Genomic DNA, 18,376 nt, shown 5'->3' on the forward strand with positions numbered 1-18,376 from the left:
TGGCACCTGAGAGACTAACAAATTTATTTGAGCATAAGCTTTCGTGAGCTACAGCTCACTTCATCGGATGCTGGACTGAATGCATCCGATGAAGTGAGCTGTAGCTCACGAAAGCTTATGCTCAAATAAATTTGTTAGTCTCTAAGGTGCCACAAGTACTCCTTTTCTTTTTGCGAATACAGACTAACACGGCTGCTACTCTGAAACCTAAGATTAATGTGAATCATAAAACATTCAAAAAAAGTTTTGAAAAGGTATTTGGTTAAAGCCTGTCCTTACAGATCTGTATGAGAGGATTAGCCGACTGTGGATGCTTATATTTATTCTTCCACCATCAAGCTGCACCCAGATTTTTCAGAATCTGTAAATAATTTACACTAGGAAAAAATTAATAAGTTTTACTTGTAAAGCCCAATCAAGGACTAGCATTCCCATGACAAAACTTCTTTACAATGCAATCCCCAAACAATTTTTACTTGTTTAAAATATTAGTTAGTAAGGAACTATTTTAATAAATAACTCTCTCTTAGGTCTTGCATTTAACACAACTTCTGTGGAAAACTGCCAGTAATTGATTTTAGTACTGTCATATAACAAAGCACTTCTGTAAATAACAAATTATCTTTAACTTTAAAACGTACAAAAGGTATTTCTTTCAAAATAAGGTGCAGTAGCTAAAGTAAGAGTGTTTTTATGGAAAGCTCAAGCCATCTTTAGCCATCACAATTTCAAAGGGTCTGTAAAATTTACGTATTTCATTCTAAGCTTTCCTGCAACTTTTCCACTTCTGTTCCCATAAAAAGATGATCCTGATGTGTGTCGGCCACAACATTATTAGATTATCACATGTAGCATATTTTACCTGATTGTTGCCTGTGAACAAACAGTTTAGGAATATTAATCTTCAAAGACAATAGTCAGAATAATAAAATGTTAATCAAAAATAATTAAGAAAGCATTTGGGTCCCCACCCTTCCCCCAACCGTATTTGAGAAGAAGATCTGAATACATGCAAGTCAAATCTAGCAAAATACAGACAAAAGGTCCTCTTCTGTGAAGATCATCAATAAATGACTCACTTCAATAAATAAGGCTATTTGGAAATTCTACAGAATTCTTTAAACTAGGCAACTTAGTCTTTTTTCTTATCAAATATATGTTTCTGTCCATGTTCTCCATCTGAAAGTTCTGCAGATTTTTCTTTGTTTTCCTGCTCTTGTTCTTCCTCACTGCCTTCATCTGTAAGTTCCCTATCTCCAGTTTCCTTTTTAGATGTCTCATTTTCCTCTACACCTCCATCGGTATCAGCTGTGCAGATCCCATAACACATGAGGCTAATGACACCCAGTGGCAGACCAAAGAGAAAGCAGCCCAGAAGTGGAGAACTCTTGAATACAGACTGTTGAAATATAATTGAAGTCAAAAGCACTTTAGGGGATATTTAAGATACCTTACAGCATTTCTTACAAGTTTCACTATATTTATTTCTGAACACCCTAATAGATTAAATCAGTTTTCTTGGAAAAGGTGTAAGAGCTATTATGCCAGTGCTGTTTTTAACTTATGAAAATCTTTGAACCTGAAGAGAAATGGTTTCACTAGGAAGCTGAAATGTAGTATGACAACTATGTATTTTGTAATTTGAAAAGAGGCATGAGAAACTGTTGAGTTTCATATTGAGACTTTAAAAACACACTGAAGTTTGGAATGTGTCAGCATAGAACCTAATACTAAAGTTGCCTGACACTTCCCATTAAATGACCCTGTCTTTAAGTACTTTGCCAAACTTTAACTGTTTGGGGCTGAAATTTTCAAAGCCAGGTTTAGGCTGGCTTTAGGCTGATTTTTATATATTACTTACTTATAGACACTTGGCATTGAAAATATATACATCATATATAAAGAGAGATATAGATATATAAATTTTATCCAAAACAGTTCAGACATTTCTGAGAATGAGTTTCTAGGGAAAGTAACATTTTTATATGTTAAAAGAATTCTGGCAATCTTTTCTTTGGAAAGCTCTAGTGCCCCAGGCTTCATAGCCTTTGTGCAGAGATGGCCTTTTAACATTCCCAGGAAAATTTGTCTGCATTTGGCCAAGTTGTAAGCTTACCTCAGTTAGTACAAGCTCAGTAGAGACTTGCTAGAGTTTAACAACTAAAATCTCAAAGATTCCATCCTCACTAAGCATGCTTGAGTATGCTCCCACTTTGTTTTTCCAATACTGGAAGTTATGCAGTAAATGAGGCAGGGGACAGAAGGAAGAAAAAGGATGGTCTCATGGTTTAGACCGTTGAATGTTGCTTTTGAAAACTGGATTCTATCCCTGCCTCTGACACAGACTTCTTATTTTATGCTAGGCAAGTAATTTAAACCAACCTTTCATAGGTGGGCACTAATTGAGCATTTCTTATTGTAGGAATATCTGACTTGAGATGTTTGGTATGATTTGAAAAAGTGCGGAGCACTCTCAGCTGCAACTGAACTTGTTGGGAGCCGTATTCTGAACATATGAAGTGCTATATAATTTTAAATACTCTGAAAATCAGGTCCCAGATGTCTTAAATCAGGCACTCTAACCTAGTGGATAGTTTTGACCTTAATCTCTCTGTGCCTCAGCCCCCCATCTGTAAAATGGTGAGAGGAGTAACTATATAAGTTAAGAGCCAATGTTGGAACAAGAACAAATGGATATAAAATGGCCATCAACAAGTTTAGTCTTGAAATTAGATGAAGGTTTCTAACCATCAGAGGAGTGAAGTTCTGGAACAGCATTCAAAGGGGAGCAGGGGAAGGGGCACAAAGCCTAAGTGGCTTCAAGACTGAGCTTGATAAGTTTATGGACAGATTTGTATGATGAAACTGCCTACAATAAAAAGTGGCCCATCTGAGGCAGTTAGTAAATATGTCCAACGGCCAGATACGGGACACTAATGGACGGCTCTGAATTACTACCACGAATTCTTTCACAGGTGTCTGGCTGGTGGATCTTGCTGATATGCTCAGGGTTTAACTGATTACCATATTTGGGGTCAGGAAGGAATCCTCCCCTTCCCCGCAGGTCAGATTGGCAGAGACCCTGTGGGGTTTTTGCTTTCGTCTGCAGCATGGAGCAAAGGTCACTAGAGTAAATGGTGGATTCTCTGTAATTTGAAGTCTTTAAATAGTGATTTAAAGATAATAATAACTCAGTGGTTATGGTCTATTACAGCAGTGGGTGGCTGAGTCAGATGATGTACAGGAAGTCAGACAACGATTATGATCTTCCCTTCTTGTCTTAAAGTCTAAGAGTATCTCACAGGGGTGTTGTGAAGACAGAGTAACTAAAGTTTGTGAAGCACTCAAACTGTAGTCATGAGAACCACATAAAAGCCTATAAAAATTAATAATTTGTCTTCAGGCAGGGTGCAAATAATATGCAGTAAATATGGCTCGGGGGGGGGGGGGGGGCACATTAAACAGGAAAAAAACAAAATACTGAATAACTGCTAATTAAATGAGCACAGTCCATGCTGTACACTGAATGAGGGTTCCTCTGGAAAAAAATAGTATGTGATCATGTTATTAAAGACAGTATCCTGAGGTGTACGCATAAGGCGGATGAATTAATGTTTCACAGGCAACTTTAATACCTGCATTTCCTAACTTTTGACGGCTTGACTTTGCAACCTTTACACATTCTTTTAATGTCATTTTGTGTGTGTAATTTATTATAAGATTTTCTTGCTTGTCTGCAGTGGGGTGGGAAAATGGTTTTATCCAAATCTTTCCACAAAGGTCTTAACCTTAATTGACCCATAAAAAGAAGGGAAACCTCTCCCAACATCCATACATTTACACAACAGATACTCAGTATCACATCTGGACTTTTTCTAAGCAAAAAATAAGACTAGTAACCTAAAATACACCTTTAAAACTTCACTAAGTGTAGTATTATACCTTAACTGAATGGACTGACAGTAACATTTTTCAGTGTAGGTAGGTTCCATAACTGTCAGTAAATAGGTTCCAGAAATGTCAGAAGCAAAGCTTTTGAATAGCTTTTGAATCCTCCTGTGATATGTCTTTTAACTTGACCTTATTCACTTTAATTGACAAGAAATAAAAAGGAAACTGTCCATCATATTTCTGACACCAAAAATTCAACATTTCAGTACTCTGTAAAATATATTTCAAAACAATTTGTAGAATATTCTTCAATCATTTGAAGGTATTTTTTTTTTAAATTCAGAATGTAATTACTGGGAATATATTCAGTGACTTTTGAGTAAAGGCATTTTTGAATCTTTTTTTGAAAAGGTATAGAAGTCTTTTTGACCTTGATAATATGATGCTATTCTACTTTGCATTCCAACTGCATGTTGGGTTTTACTTACCACTACAGTAGACTTGGCATCATAAATTATTCTCTTGATTCGTTGCAGAAACCCATCACCACCTTGTGGCTGAAATTTCAAAAGGAAACAGGTATCAAAATAATTAGTGATGTTCAGTTACATTTTATAATAAATTCACATTTTATGTTTCATTTGCCTCCCTAATTTATGCAGCCTTTAGTCACTCCAAAAGGCTCACACCAGTACCTGTTTTTCCCTTGGAAAAGAATAGCTATTAGGGGTTGACATTCATGTACCTCATGATGCTTAGTCATTTTTCAAGTTCTTCCAAAAGTAGATATTTCAATAATCTCTTGAAAAACTGACACTCCCTGTTCAGTTGAAGCAAAATGTTCTTGTGAATGAAAAGAGTCAACTGCTGCAGCAGTATTGGTATTCTTCACCATCTCCTCTACCACATAGTGATATTGATTACTTACCAGTTCAACTAGCTTATCAATATAGAGCCACTCACCTGTTCATTCGCCCTCTGGAAGACTGATAATCGTTCATGCTTATAGGCCATATGCATGCTTCCTCAAGGATTTAAACCTTGAGAATAATGTTATAAGAAGTTGTGATGCCCAGACTCCACTCCCTGGTTCCTTCCACTATCTCAGTTTGCAAAAGAAACTCTGAAGTGGAAAGGAAGGTAGAGAGCATGAATCTACGTGTAGCAGTCTAAGAAGCAACCTCTTCTTCCTCTGAGTATTGTCAGTGAATTTCACAAGAGTGGAGACTAACATTAACAACCACTGAACAAGTTGCGTCTGATGACAGCTATTTAAATAGAGATTGACAGTCTACTCTCCTGAACTCAACATCTGATAGCCACCAAGATAGGGCTTGTAATTAGAGCTGGTCAGAAATTTTCTGTTGGAATGATTTTCTCATGGAAAATACAGTTTCCACAAAATTGAAATTTTCCATGGGAGTGGAGTCTAAGAACTACACATTCCAAAATAGAAAACATTAAACTACAATTCTAAGTAAACACAACACAGGAAAGTAAGGATGACCTAGAGAGGAGTAGTGGCCACAGCTTATTAAATAAACATATGCCTAAAGTTTAGATCTGAGAGGGAATATATGTAAATCTAACAGTAACTGCTTTTTCAGGGGTATCCAAAGCAGTGCCAAGGACACATGCACAATTTAGGAATATGGATATATACTGAGAATACATTAAAGAGAACCAGACAGATAATGTACACTTATCTATATTACTACGAAAAGTGGCCAAATGAAGTTTTCCGCTTTTAACTGTCCAGGGAATAAAAGCTAACAGTGGATTTAAAAAAAATTCAGATCAAAGTGGGAGACTTACTTCGGCTGTACCATCTAAGATGTTATTAATGAACTGAACCAGGTCTTCAGGACTCTCAATGCGTCTATCTGGTAGAAAATACTGTTGGTTGGAAGTGTTCAATACGACAACAGTGGGGATTGTCAAGTCACTGAAAATGTTGAAGTCAAACAGATAAGAAACTCAAAGAAACAATATAAACTAAGAATTTTCAGAGCATTTAACAGGAAATGCAATATCAAATGTTCTGCTAAAGAACAATACAGACAAAAGGAAAGTAAATTTTATGTGCCCATCTTGAGATACCCACCTCAAGTCATTCAGACAAAAAAAAAAACCCAAAACCACCCACCCCACTATCTTTATGGTACAGGTGAAAGGAGTTCTTTCACTGACCCAATTTAAAAATAACGTACTCCTTAGCATCAATATTTTGATGAGGCTATTGAAGGCTATGCTATTCTATGTGTGTTCTTATGCTGCACGCATGACCTGACTCAGTGAATGCCAGACTGGAAAAGTCAGATTTTTGAAGCAAATACATACAATATAAACAAAAGGGGAAAAAGCTTACTTTTAATTCCACAGATCTGATGTGTGTTTCAATACTTATGTACCTCATGAGTTTAGGACATACTTGTGTACATGCAACCTCCAGTTAAGCAGTAGATATTCTGCCAAATGCTACAGCAGACATAACCAATTAGTTGAGCTCTCATATAGCAGACAGCCTTGTGTTTCAAAAGCATTATGGCCCCAATTCGAAAAGGCACTTAACTATATGCATGACTAAGTGTTCTCTAACTGGGGCACACAATTTAAGCCCAATACCTGAGCTTTTGCTTGACCAGGAAAGTAGGAGCTGTGTTAAACTTCTTAAAATGTCATATATCAACAATGTAATTATAGTTAATCTAGACACAAGAGATGAGCTACAGATGCCTGTTAAAGGCTTCAAACTATTCATGTTTCTTTGTCATTATGATTTAACAAATACACAGAATCTTTAATTAGAGATATTTACAGTTACATCAAAACACACCTCAGCTCAAAACTTGAAAAGCAAAAAAAAAACAAGTGAAGGAAAAAGTCTCCTACTTCCTTGCCACTTTTACATTGACTATAAACACTGTCAATAACACTCTCTCATGTTATAAGGCTTTCACTCCGACCTCCAAGAGACTCTGAAAAGCAATACCTATTCCGATTTCATCAAACTCATACTGTGGCACAAAATCTTAACGGCTACCTCAGATGCTCCTTGTATCAACAGGTTGGCATAGCTGACTGTCACACATTCCATACACTTGGGACATATTCTGCTTTAACAATGATGAGGTCAACCTTCAATATGGAGTTGTAATTAGTGACTTCACAATTAGACTAAAAAATCAGTTAAAAGAGAAAATGCTAATTCAATAATTTCCTTTAAAAAAACTAGGAAGGAAGCAATTATAAATTCTCTCCAATATTAAGAGATTCCCTGAATATTATAAATTTACATTTTGACATATGACCGTTTTGGGCATGACAGTAGAAAAATTATAAAATTTTGGAGGTTAATCAAAAATGTTAACTAGAAGTTAAAAAGTTCAACGCTAAAACAGTGGAATTTTCTGGATGGCCAGCAAACTGAATACCACAGAAGGCACATGGCATGTGTCCATGCTCTTCCAACTTTCAAGTGTAAAGTGTTGTGATATGCTAAAAAGCTAAAACCTGTTACAAATATGCCAATGAAGAAGACATATATAGCAGGAATTTGAAATATTTCAACTCTTGGAGAGCTCTGCTGCTTGCAGCACATGATAATTTCTAAGTATGGCTTTCCCCAGAGATTCCTGTTAACAAACAAAAGGAATACTCAGTGGATAACTGTAGCAAGAGGTGCATGCAACAGGAGCCAAGCAACAAAATATAGTGTAGTTAGTTGTGTAGGGTGCCAAATTGCAAATTATCCCCACACAAAGAATTGTGAAGGAAAAAACAAAAACAGAATAAAAACAAGAAAATCCGTTTTCTACTCACACAACAGTGACAACTCTTGCTGCTGTTACACTGAAGTTTAAAATTGTACTTTAGACTAGGAACATTAAATTTTCCATTTAACTTGATTTATTTATTTATTTTACCAGCACTCCCCTTTATTTTGTCTTTTGAAAATCTACAAAAGTCTGTCCCGATCAGGAAAATAAGCTGGAAGAAAAACCTAATATTCTTATACCCACCCCACTCCCCCCCCCACCTTTGGGGGGGTGGGAGGGAAGGAGAATAACAATTTTTTTTGAAGAGTTATCTATTGCTCCCCTGCTCCATCAGGTTTTTAAGACCTCCTAATAAACGCTTTCCAATTTTTCCTTGCTTTAGTACTTCTCTATTCCAGAACCTGATGCGTCAAACAACATGCTGTCAGAAGAACTGGATTACACTTCCTTTAAATCATGACGTTGTGGTTAGTTAGCCGGGGTGTGGGGAAGCAATTAATATTAAGCCATTTCAGTGTAGTAGTATAGGACTGACTGAGATACCTCTGCAGCATATAAGCAGTCTAGGGACTAAAAATATAAAAAACCTACATTTTATATTACATAAAAGTATACAAATATATAAATAACCAGATAGGCTCCCATTTTGCCAAATGCTGAGCAACTAAAAAAAAAAGGTACTCTAAAAGATGTTTTGACTTTCAGTGTTGTTGAGCACTTAGAGCTCCCACTGAAATCAATGGAAACTCTCAGAGGTGTTGAACACCCACAATCAGCACAGTAAGAATTATTCTTCCTACTTTAAAAAAAAAAAAAAGATTGTCCCAAGTTGGTAAGATTCTGACAAAAATCCATCTATCCATCTTTTAAAGGAGACAGACTGCTAAACAGTATAACTCCATAACTATCATAGTTGCAATTCCAGTTGATACACTTAATCGTAACATCAAGCATAAAAATACTATAACAATCTCTTACCCCACCAGAAAAAAAAGTTGTTTAAGCGTGATCCTTTGTGAAGAATGTAAAGATGTTTCTAAATGCTTCTACAGTAGTATAAAACAGCAGGTTACTTGTACCAGAAAGTAGTATCTTACATTTTTACATTGTTCTACTGACTTTCAGTTGCTGCCATCTGGTGGAAAACAGACTGAACCACAAGTAAAAAAGTAAAGTGCCTTGGTGCCAGTTTTTAAAGTGTCAGTATATACAAAACAAATATTCTATCTCTATCACTTATATAATGTAGAAAAACACTGTTGTTTATGGTGGAGAGTCACAGCTTTGAAATACAGACTTTGGTGTAAATAAAGTCTCAAACGTAGTTTGGTCATAACTTTCCATACACTGGAACTTATACAAATAGGACACTTTTACAGGACAGTTGCAATTAACTTCCCCCATCCTCGACTGCAAAAGTGAGGGCCTTGATTAATTACCCATTATTACAGTAACAAAAAAAGTGCTGGTTATTTTTAGTGTTATGGGGGTAGAGGGAGGGAAAGGTGCACTAAAAGTCATGGGGGGCGGGTCCATAAACAAAGAGAAAACTGTGAAGGAGAGCCCGCAGGACACACAATCAACAGCAGCAAAGGGTGGCCATCAGAAAGTAGTGTGGTGACTGCCACTGTGGGGTGAGGGAGCCCTGTCATGGTTTTCCACAGCTAGTGGAAGTCAGAGGGCATCCCTAAATTCTGCATGAACATGGGTCATGACATGCACCTGCTACTCCCTCCCCTGGAAATACCTAGGAAGAAAGAAAGATCAGATGTCCCTAGAGATTGGGAGGCACAATTACACATGAACCTGTCTCAGGACAGCACTAGACACTAACACTCAACCAAATAATACAGATACTTGAAAAAAACATTCAGGGGAGCAGAGAGAGGTTGATAGCTGCTGAAGCCGACTGACCTTCCTTCCTCCTTCATACACTTGGGAGGGAACACTCCCAGGAAGAAATGTGTGATGTAGTCAGTTTATGCTTGCCCAACACAACTGCCCCTCCTGCCCTAGACACCCCATGTCAATCCCTCCCGCCGTAATATTCTTTTACCCCAATAATAAATAAATAAATCAGGACCACAGTAAGGAGAGTTGTAAGGGTGGACAGCAGAAAAACTGCAATAATTTTAATTCCTGAATTCAAATAGTGAATTCAGTATTTATTATATCCCACTAATTGAAACCTGCTACGTAATATTTCATTTTATCTCAAATCACTAACTCCTATAATGCTGGTTGTTATTTAAACTCAGCTTTACGTCTCTTGCCCCACACCACTGAAACACTTTTTTTTTTTTTAAAAAAAAAGCAGCTGTAGTCTGAATTATGTAAAAGGCACAATTTATCAGAACTGTGCCAAATTCATCAAGGGTCTACCTTGGCTGAGGTTCTTGAGGTTGATGGAATCTTCACCAGGATACCAATATGCCTTGACGCAAAGCAGCTGTAATCTCCACGGGGCCCCACTAAGAATTCAGGGTGCTCCAACTCCATAATCCTAAATTAGCCTTAAGTCTAAAAATGGAGCTTTGGGAGCCTTGGCTAACCATATGTCCCACATTTCAGGCAATGATATACAATCATTTTATTTTGCTAGTCACTTCTTTTCCAGAAGAGAGACAAACATGAAATTCAAGTCACCCAAAGAAAGCAACAACCATAAAAAGTGCATTAGCACAGAGAAAAAAAAATCCATAAATTCGCACTCATACATATACTGTCTTATGAAATGACCAATGAACATAAATAAATCATGTCAATTTAGCTATCTTTCTTGTAAATGACTTGAATTATTTCTATTATTTCACTGTTTCTTTTAAACCACGTAACATTTGGGAAATATGTTAACTTCTAATAAAATTTGTAGTAGTACAACAAAATGATTTTTAAAAAGTAAGCCTCACCAGGCAGCACTGTCCTAATGGTATATTTGCTACTTAAATATCTATAGTAAACTAAAACCTTATGTACTTGTAGTACAACAGACAGAAGAGGATTTGGAATTCAAGACTACAAGTTGGCCAAGAGAAAAATGTTGATGCTTCTCTTCTAGTAAGTAAAGTTATAAATACATGGGAGAAAATAAATTTCTTCAAATCTTTTTAGTCTGATAGTTTGAGTGACTAAGGAGCGCAGAAGCGGCATCAACAAAGCGCTTCTTCAAACCAGTAGCACAATTGGTACAACCACAGATCAGGGAGAATATTCAAGTCAGAATTTACTTACTCCATTAGTAAGCTATTAATATAGTCGTTACCGTCCATATGGCCAAATTGGAAGTTCCTACGGAAGATAAAAAGAAACAAGAAGTAAAGCCCAATCAATTGTACATTAAAGAAATGAAAATTATAGACAGTCAAAAATATTCTTCCTACAATATTTCTCTAATAAAACGGAAAAACTACGTAGGGCAGCAGCAACTGCTACAGTCTTCACATTCATGTATTACTATAAAGATGTAAAAGTATGGATTGGCTGCCATAGGAGGAGAGATTAATAAGACTGGGACTTTTCAGCTTGGAAAAAAAGATGATTAAGGAGGAGGAAATATAATAGAGGTCTATAAAATCATGACTGGTGTGGTGAAAGTAAATAAAGAAGTGTTATTTTTTCCTTCTCATAGTACAAGAACCTAGGGATCACCAAATGAAGTTAATAGGCAGCAGGTTTAAAACAAACAAAAGGAAGTATTTTTTCACACAATGCACAGTCAACCTGTGGAACTCCTTGCCAGAGAATGTTGTAAAGGCCAAGACTATAACAGGTTTCAAAAAACTAGATACATTCATGGAGGATAGGTCTATCGATGGCTATTAGCCAAAATGGGCAGGGACGGTGTCCCTAGCCTTTGTTTGCCAGAAGCTGGGAATGGGCTCCAGGGGATGGATCACTTGATGATTACCTGTTTTGTTCATTCCCTCTGGGGCACCTGGCTTTGGCAACTGTCAGAAGACAGGATACTGGGCTAGATGAATCTTTGGTCTGATCCAGTATGGTCGTTCTTATGACTAACCTCCAAACTTACAAAACAGCCCACCATTCTCAGACGCTACTCTTTGTACCTTATTTTTTGGTCTGATACACTTACTACATGTTCACCTGGCTTAAAAAAAAATTAAGTCTGCAATGGGAGAAAAGAACAGAAGTGAACAAGCACATTCTTTTTTTTTTTCTGGATTACATAGACACCCCTGGAACACAGCAGGAAGATCAGATAGGGAGAAAAAGTGTAGCAATCAAATTCAGTAACTAAAAAACAATTTATTTATAAATGAATGTTTGCAAGGAGGTCTTTTTTTTCTTAAGGATTTTTAAAAAAATCTCAAACTTTAAGTTTCAGTTGACTGACAACAAGAATCATACTTGATTTTGGCAAACTAATAGGTTAATTATGGTGAAAGTATTGCCACGAAAACATTACAGTTCGTAACAGTTATGTTGCACAGTTTGCATTCCTGAAATGAGAATGCAATGATGAACAATCCATTAAATCAGTATTTCTCAAACAGGGGTTACAAAATGCAATTAGGGAAATTACAATCTAAAGCAAAGAAAATCTGACTCCCTTACACCTCACACACCTTTACTCTTCAAGGTGAAGTATTCTGTCAGTCTCTCAAAGACACAAACAAATAAATTACACAGGCTTATCCTTGTTATCATTAATACTTTATTGTAAATGTAAGATCATAAACTTTTTTACTTCAAATAAGGGACTGCCAACCTCAAAAGGTGAGAAACGCTACATTAAATGACAGGTATCATAGGGCAGGGAATAAAAGCTATGCTACCATAGTTCCACATACACATACCTGTGAAAATGGTCTCTGTAATCTTTAGCGACTTCTTGAATAACAGACTTTAGCCTATTTAAAAAAAAAAAAACTGTTACAACTATAATAGAGTCAACTTTGGATTTACAAGGTTCAAATAAATAATCATTTGGCTCTTTGAATAAGGAGTGAATGCTATCTACTCAGCAATGGAAAACAGTGATTCCCATTTCTCACTAAGAAAACTCACCTTCCTCAAAAATGAATAAAGTACCTGTTAAAATGCTATCTTCATTGGACCAGACATAATTAAATTATCTCTACTGCCACCAGCAAATGTACCATACCAACCTCCAAGAAAATCCCAGTAAATGGTACAAATTAGCACAAAAAGAACTTAAGAACATAATCATTTTTAATAAATGAGTGTCTCCTGAAAAAGTCATGGTTGCCTAGAGGGTTATGTGTCCTCAATTTCCTTAGCAAATTAGTATCTGGATAAAAGGCATTCCTTCAAATGGATACCCAACACTTTATTTTAATGGTACAAATGACTAAACTTACTGATGATGTCTTTTTAAATATGTGACTGACAGTACAGAGTTGAAGATCAATCTTTAACAACATTTTTTTTAAATCAAAAGTAACCTCATAATTGGCTGACCTGTAGCTTTCTTTTCTAACTTTTAAATATTTAAAATTTAATTTAATACAATGATCTTAAAAGCTACACATCCTATTTGCAGGAAGATCACAGGATCCTGGACTCTGACTGGCCCTACCTATAGTTATGCAATAATAATCAATGTTCTGTCAAGATACTTCTTATAAAAGGCCCAATTTTCACCTGCAATTGCACCTGAAAAATCCTATATTTGCATTTCAAATCTATGTAAATGAATGCACAATTAACCCTTTTAATTATGGTACTTCCTGTAGCCCTTAATCATCAAGTAGTCATATATGCCTTAGTGGGGCCACTCACTAAAGTCTACAGAATCAGGTCTTCGTTAAGTCTAGCATTCTCAGAAAATGTGCAAATATCAGTGCTTTTCAGTTCAACTCTCACTTTGTGAACATTTAAAACAGCTTCAAGAATTTGAATATTCCTTTCTGATATGAGATAAACTAGTAAAGATAAATCTTGATGACATTCCAATACCCAAACCAGCACAAATTCTTTACTTTTCACAGTGAATGTCAATAATACTGTACCTGGTATGTTCAGCTGAAGAGTTTTTGTCATCAATAATCGCAATCGCCACAAGTTTTCCTAAAATACAGAATAAGATATCTAAATTCACCATATTACTCTTGCAAGGGAATCTTAGTATTTTGTCTGGGAAGTTGAGATCACTACCACCTCCCATTCTCCAACTCTCAGATCATAGAACCATTCAGTTTTGAAAACAATTACCCAAATCTTGGGGTGTACAAAGAGCCCTTCTCAACTGTCCCAAAGAAGCTATACAAACATCTGATTACATACATCAGTTTGTACTAATCTATTGAAAATAAATGAAACGTGACTGAATGCCAGATTAGCATGACTATTGGAAAAAATAAAGAGGGGAAATCAAGTTTGTTCCAGTCTCTCTGTTCACAACCACCAGAGCTCTGTCGTTTTAAAAGTTCAAAACGTTATTTGTATCAACTCATTAATCACTGTTGTGACTTGATTTGTTTAATTAAAAACTTTGTGTATTATTCTTTACAACTTACATGAAGAAATGTTAGAATTTTATTTGAATTCTTGGCTGTGCCACCAGGTCAGAAAAATAGCTTCTTATATGGTTCGTAGTCCACTGTTAGAAGACCTTCACTTTCAAATCACCCTGTGCACAGATTTATTGAATAACCATGTAGAATGTAATGGAGACCAAAATTCTGAATTTACTGGTCTTTGCTTGGTTTAGTTCGTGGAAGTTTTGAAGCACCTTTCAATCGTTTATATTTAGGTCAAATTATCTCCTATGTCGGGCAAACTCAGCACAGGGAGTAAGAAATGCCTCAAGTTTTGACTGAATTTTTTTCAAATCACTCCTCCCCCCGTGTTAGGAAAGTTGAGTTTTCCCACAGTGGAATGAGCAGTGAATTGGCCACCTAAAATCTCAAGATCTAGGCAAACAACATAGTGCTACTTATCATCCCCAGCCTCCAAGGCTCCAATACCTCCCTACTGATTGCTGCTGCCCCTGAACTGCACCCCAGGCAAGGAGATTCATGTAGGGGGAGAACACACATAAGATGGATAATATTGACAATGTCAATATTCTCCTGTTCAGGGAATCCTTGAAGGGTTCGAGAATCAGAAAAGAGATAATGCAACTTCCACAGCTCCTCCCCATTCCACTTCTCCATGGTGCAGTTGCAGAGGGATTTCTTTGAGGTTGGGAGAAGGACTAAAAATGTGATGGAGGTGGGGACTTTCTCCCATCACCTTCCATGCTCCCACCACAAACCCACTTGTCCTTGTTCCCTTTAGACCTTAACATATTAACATCTCAATGCCTCTTTATTAGAGACACTTCTCTCAAGTGCTTTTGAGATTTCTAGAGAAACGTGGATGAATTCACAAGTCTCATTGTGGGCAAGATATTCCTTCATAATGATATTGGACACAACTTGAAGATATGTATTCTTTATCGCATTGACAGAATCAACTAATGTCTCTTGCTATTTCGCAAAATAATCACTGTTATAACTAACAGGATTTGCTAATACTGATGATGGAACTGAAACTATAATTAAAAGATGTTCCAGCACTTTTATACATTTCTATTTATAAGACAGAAACTGCTATACACGTTCATAATGATCTAAATTAGTGGACATTTTACTTTCTTGAATTTGAAAAAAGTCAGTGTTTTGGTGTATAAAGGCCTACATTTTCAGAGGTAGATAGCAATTTTGGACGTCCAACTTGAGAGATCTTAAAAAGGGGTTGGTTTTCAGAGAGTGACTAAGCACTTTCCGAAAATCAGGCTCCTTCAAGCCATCTTAAGTTTGGTATCTAGTTACCTCTGAAAATTTACACCGTAGATGTTAAACTACACTCATGTATCTATTTTAAACACTAGCTGTAATCCTGTACCTCTCAGGTGTATAGGATAACAGATTATTCTTCTCAACTGAAATTCCACAAACCAAATAAATTTTGATTTGAAAGAAGTACCATCATGAATATCCATTATTTTTTTCTCCTATCCAACCCCCAAACAATTCAACACAATTGAGCCAAACTAGGTTTGCAATGTTCCTTAAACATACATTACAAAACTCTCATACATACATATATACATGTTCACGAGGCTCTTGGAGGGTAATCTACACAACACCAATGAAACATAGTTTAGTCTAATCTCAAACTTGTAGTCTACTCAGTTTCGCTGAACAGTACAGAATTGGCAACACTATACTGTGTGTATTTTGGAGCTAAAAATAAGGGCTTCATCCAAAGTCCATTAAAGACAAAGGAAAGACTTACACTGACTTCAGTGGGTTTGGATCAGTCCCTAAATGCAGAAGGTTTTCCTAAAATAAAGAACAACACATCCAGATTTCCTGCAGAGTTTAGTCAGGAATCATGCATGCTTTCTATGATCTTTCTAGACGGATGAAATTTGATTTAACTCAGCCCAATTGTGATTAGGTATTAAAGTATGTGTACTGAGGTCCACGTGAGATTTTTAGTGTACTAAGAATCAACTGGGAAGTATGAGCCTTAAATCTGAATGTAATTTCTTTTGGAGGCTTAAAAATAATTTTTATTCCATTTTCTTTGTGGCTTCAGTAAATATTGTAAATAACTTGAAGGTGGGAGCTTCTTACCTGTATCTCCAAGTTCATAGAGTGTAAACCCATCTACATTAAGATACGCTTGGAATCTCTCTCGGTTTATCCAAGATGATAGAGCACCATCTTCATATTCTCCAAAATGGAAAAATTGAGAATATTAACACCAGCAATGCAGTAAGAAAATTGCTAAATGGTTAGGATGGACAGTAAGTGCAGAAGTATATGGCTGTATAAGGTAATACTCTACCTTCCACTTCTGAAGATATGGGTTAAAATCTTAAATGGAAAAAAAAAAGTTTGGTGATTTCATACATTCCTCAAATGTTTCGAAGGGGCATGACTGACAGCCTTTTCTTCAGAAAAGCCCAGAGGGAGAGTAAAAGGAAAGCAACATGGTGCTAGCAAAAGGCAGACCACTGATTATGTGTAAATTGTAAATATGGAATTTTCTTCACTGTAACGTTTTAAGCACTTTAATTGCAAATAAAACTGGTAATTTTTTGGTGACTTTTAAAGACTTTGTTTTCTCAAACCACAAAATCTATTTTCGATATATCCACGATACTGTTGATTGCAAAAGGCAATTATGATGCAGCAAGTTGGCAAAAAGGAATGGTTAACATCCTCTAAAATTTAGAAATGAAATTACAAAATAAAGCAGTAAGGACACAAAAAGAAACAAAGCTGTGACCTAATATGGACTTAAAATACAATAAAATTGCATACAAAAAAAAACACATGGTGAGCTGAACAACAAATATTTGGACACAATCACACAGAATGAGTCATATTGGGAAACTCTAACGTCGACTATTAAGAGGTTAATGCTTCCGGATATGACTAATCAAACATTTGTTATGGCGTGAAGGGTACAGCTAACTTGAGATTTTAAAAATAGACCATTTTTGAGTTAACGAAGCACTCTTCATTTCCTATACCAACTCTCAAAAGTTCTTTATGCTGAAACATGCTTCCCTCCTTCCTTGTTTGTTCAGATAAGAAAACAAAATAAAACAATGGCATAACAGTATTATAACAAACTTTTAAAGTGAATTTATTATGGAAAATGAAAATGAAAAAGAAAAGGTATGGGAAAGTTCATTCCCAAAGGGTAATTTCTTTACTAGTGAATAGTTTCTCTTGAGACTATGAATTGCTTTTTTTTTTTTTTTTAGCTTAAACAGTATTAATGTAATGGTTTCAAACATTGAAACAGGTTTTAATTAATAAAACAATAGCAAGTAAACATTAACCCTCCTAAGACTGTCATTTTCCAGAGGACCCAATAAATGAATAGGTAGGAGGATATAATGATACATTTATGCCCACTATCTCACTCAAATGGGTTTATAGCAGAACTACAAATTTATTAAGGGGGTAGTGTAGTCTAGTGGTCAGGATGCTAAACTAGGAATCAGGAGATATGGTTTATTCCTGGCCCAGACATTAAACCATTATGTGACCCTGGACAATTCACTTTACGACAGTAGAACCCAGTTTATCCAACACTTCGTTATCCAGCTCTTCGTATTAACTGAAAAACCGGCGTGCACAGGTCCAGAAGCACGCAATATCTCTGTTGGCTGCTAGATAGAGCTGCTGCCTTGCACTTTTTCCATTCTCTGGATTATCTGAATTTTTGATGATCTGATCTGGCCCTGGCCCCAATTAGATTAAACAGATTTCTGCTGTACTTTGTGAGTGTTTCCCCTCTCATTCTTTGTCACCTCTACTTAGATTATGAGCTCTTTGGGGTCAGGGACTATTTCTTAATATGTTTGTATAATACCTAGCACTGGTACCCTGATCTCAGCTGAGATCTATAGGTGTAAATGTAATACAAATAAATCATAATAATTAATAATGTAGGCACATTTATAAAACAATAAATCATCTAAATGAAGTGATAGTCCTATTGCACAACTTTTTGGCCTCTATATTAAAATTGCTTTTATTATATCAATGTATTTTCTTTAAGAAACATGAGACATCACAGCTTGAGTAAAATTTACTTAGACTAAAATTTAAAAAGACTGCCAGCAGTGACAGGAGCTCCATGCAGCTGGACCCTACCACCTGTGCAGAGACCCACTGATGTTTGGCACAGATATCTGCATGGAACTGCTTGAA

At 36.2% G+C, this 18,376-nt stretch overlaps 1 protein-coding gene across 2 annotated transcripts in view; it reads right to left on the reverse strand.

Annotated features, from left to right (window-relative positions):
* Positions 1-383: 383 nt before the first annotated feature.
* Positions 384-18,376, reverse strand: part of TMX3 (thioredoxin related transmembrane protein 3) — a 62,409-nt gene continuing 44,416 nt past the window's right edge. For both annotated transcript variants that reach the window (XM_077810481.1, XM_077810482.1), the window contains exons 10-16: positions 16,280-16,378; positions 13,664-13,721; positions 12,488-12,541; positions 10,902-10,958; positions 5,707-5,836; positions 4,380-4,448; positions 384-1,399 (exon numbers count right to left, since the gene is read on the reverse strand). In XM_077810481.1, coding sequence (XP_077666607.1) covers positions 1,133-1,399; positions 4,380-4,448; positions 5,707-5,836; positions 10,902-10,958; positions 12,488-12,541; positions 13,664-13,721; positions 16,280-16,378 — 734 coding nt within the window. In that variant the 3' untranslated portion in view covers positions 384-1,132. The remainder of the gene's footprint in view (positions 1,400-4,379; positions 4,449-5,706; positions 5,837-10,901; positions 10,959-12,487; positions 12,542-13,663; positions 13,722-16,279; positions 16,379-18,376) is intronic.

The sequence above is a fragment of the Eretmochelys imbricata genome, chromosome 2 (assembly GCF_965152235.1).
Source record: "Eretmochelys imbricata isolate rEreImb1 chromosome 2, rEreImb1.hap1, whole genome shotgun sequence".
Taxonomy (NCBI): Eukaryota; Metazoa; Chordata; order Testudines; family Cheloniidae; genus Eretmochelys; species Eretmochelys imbricata.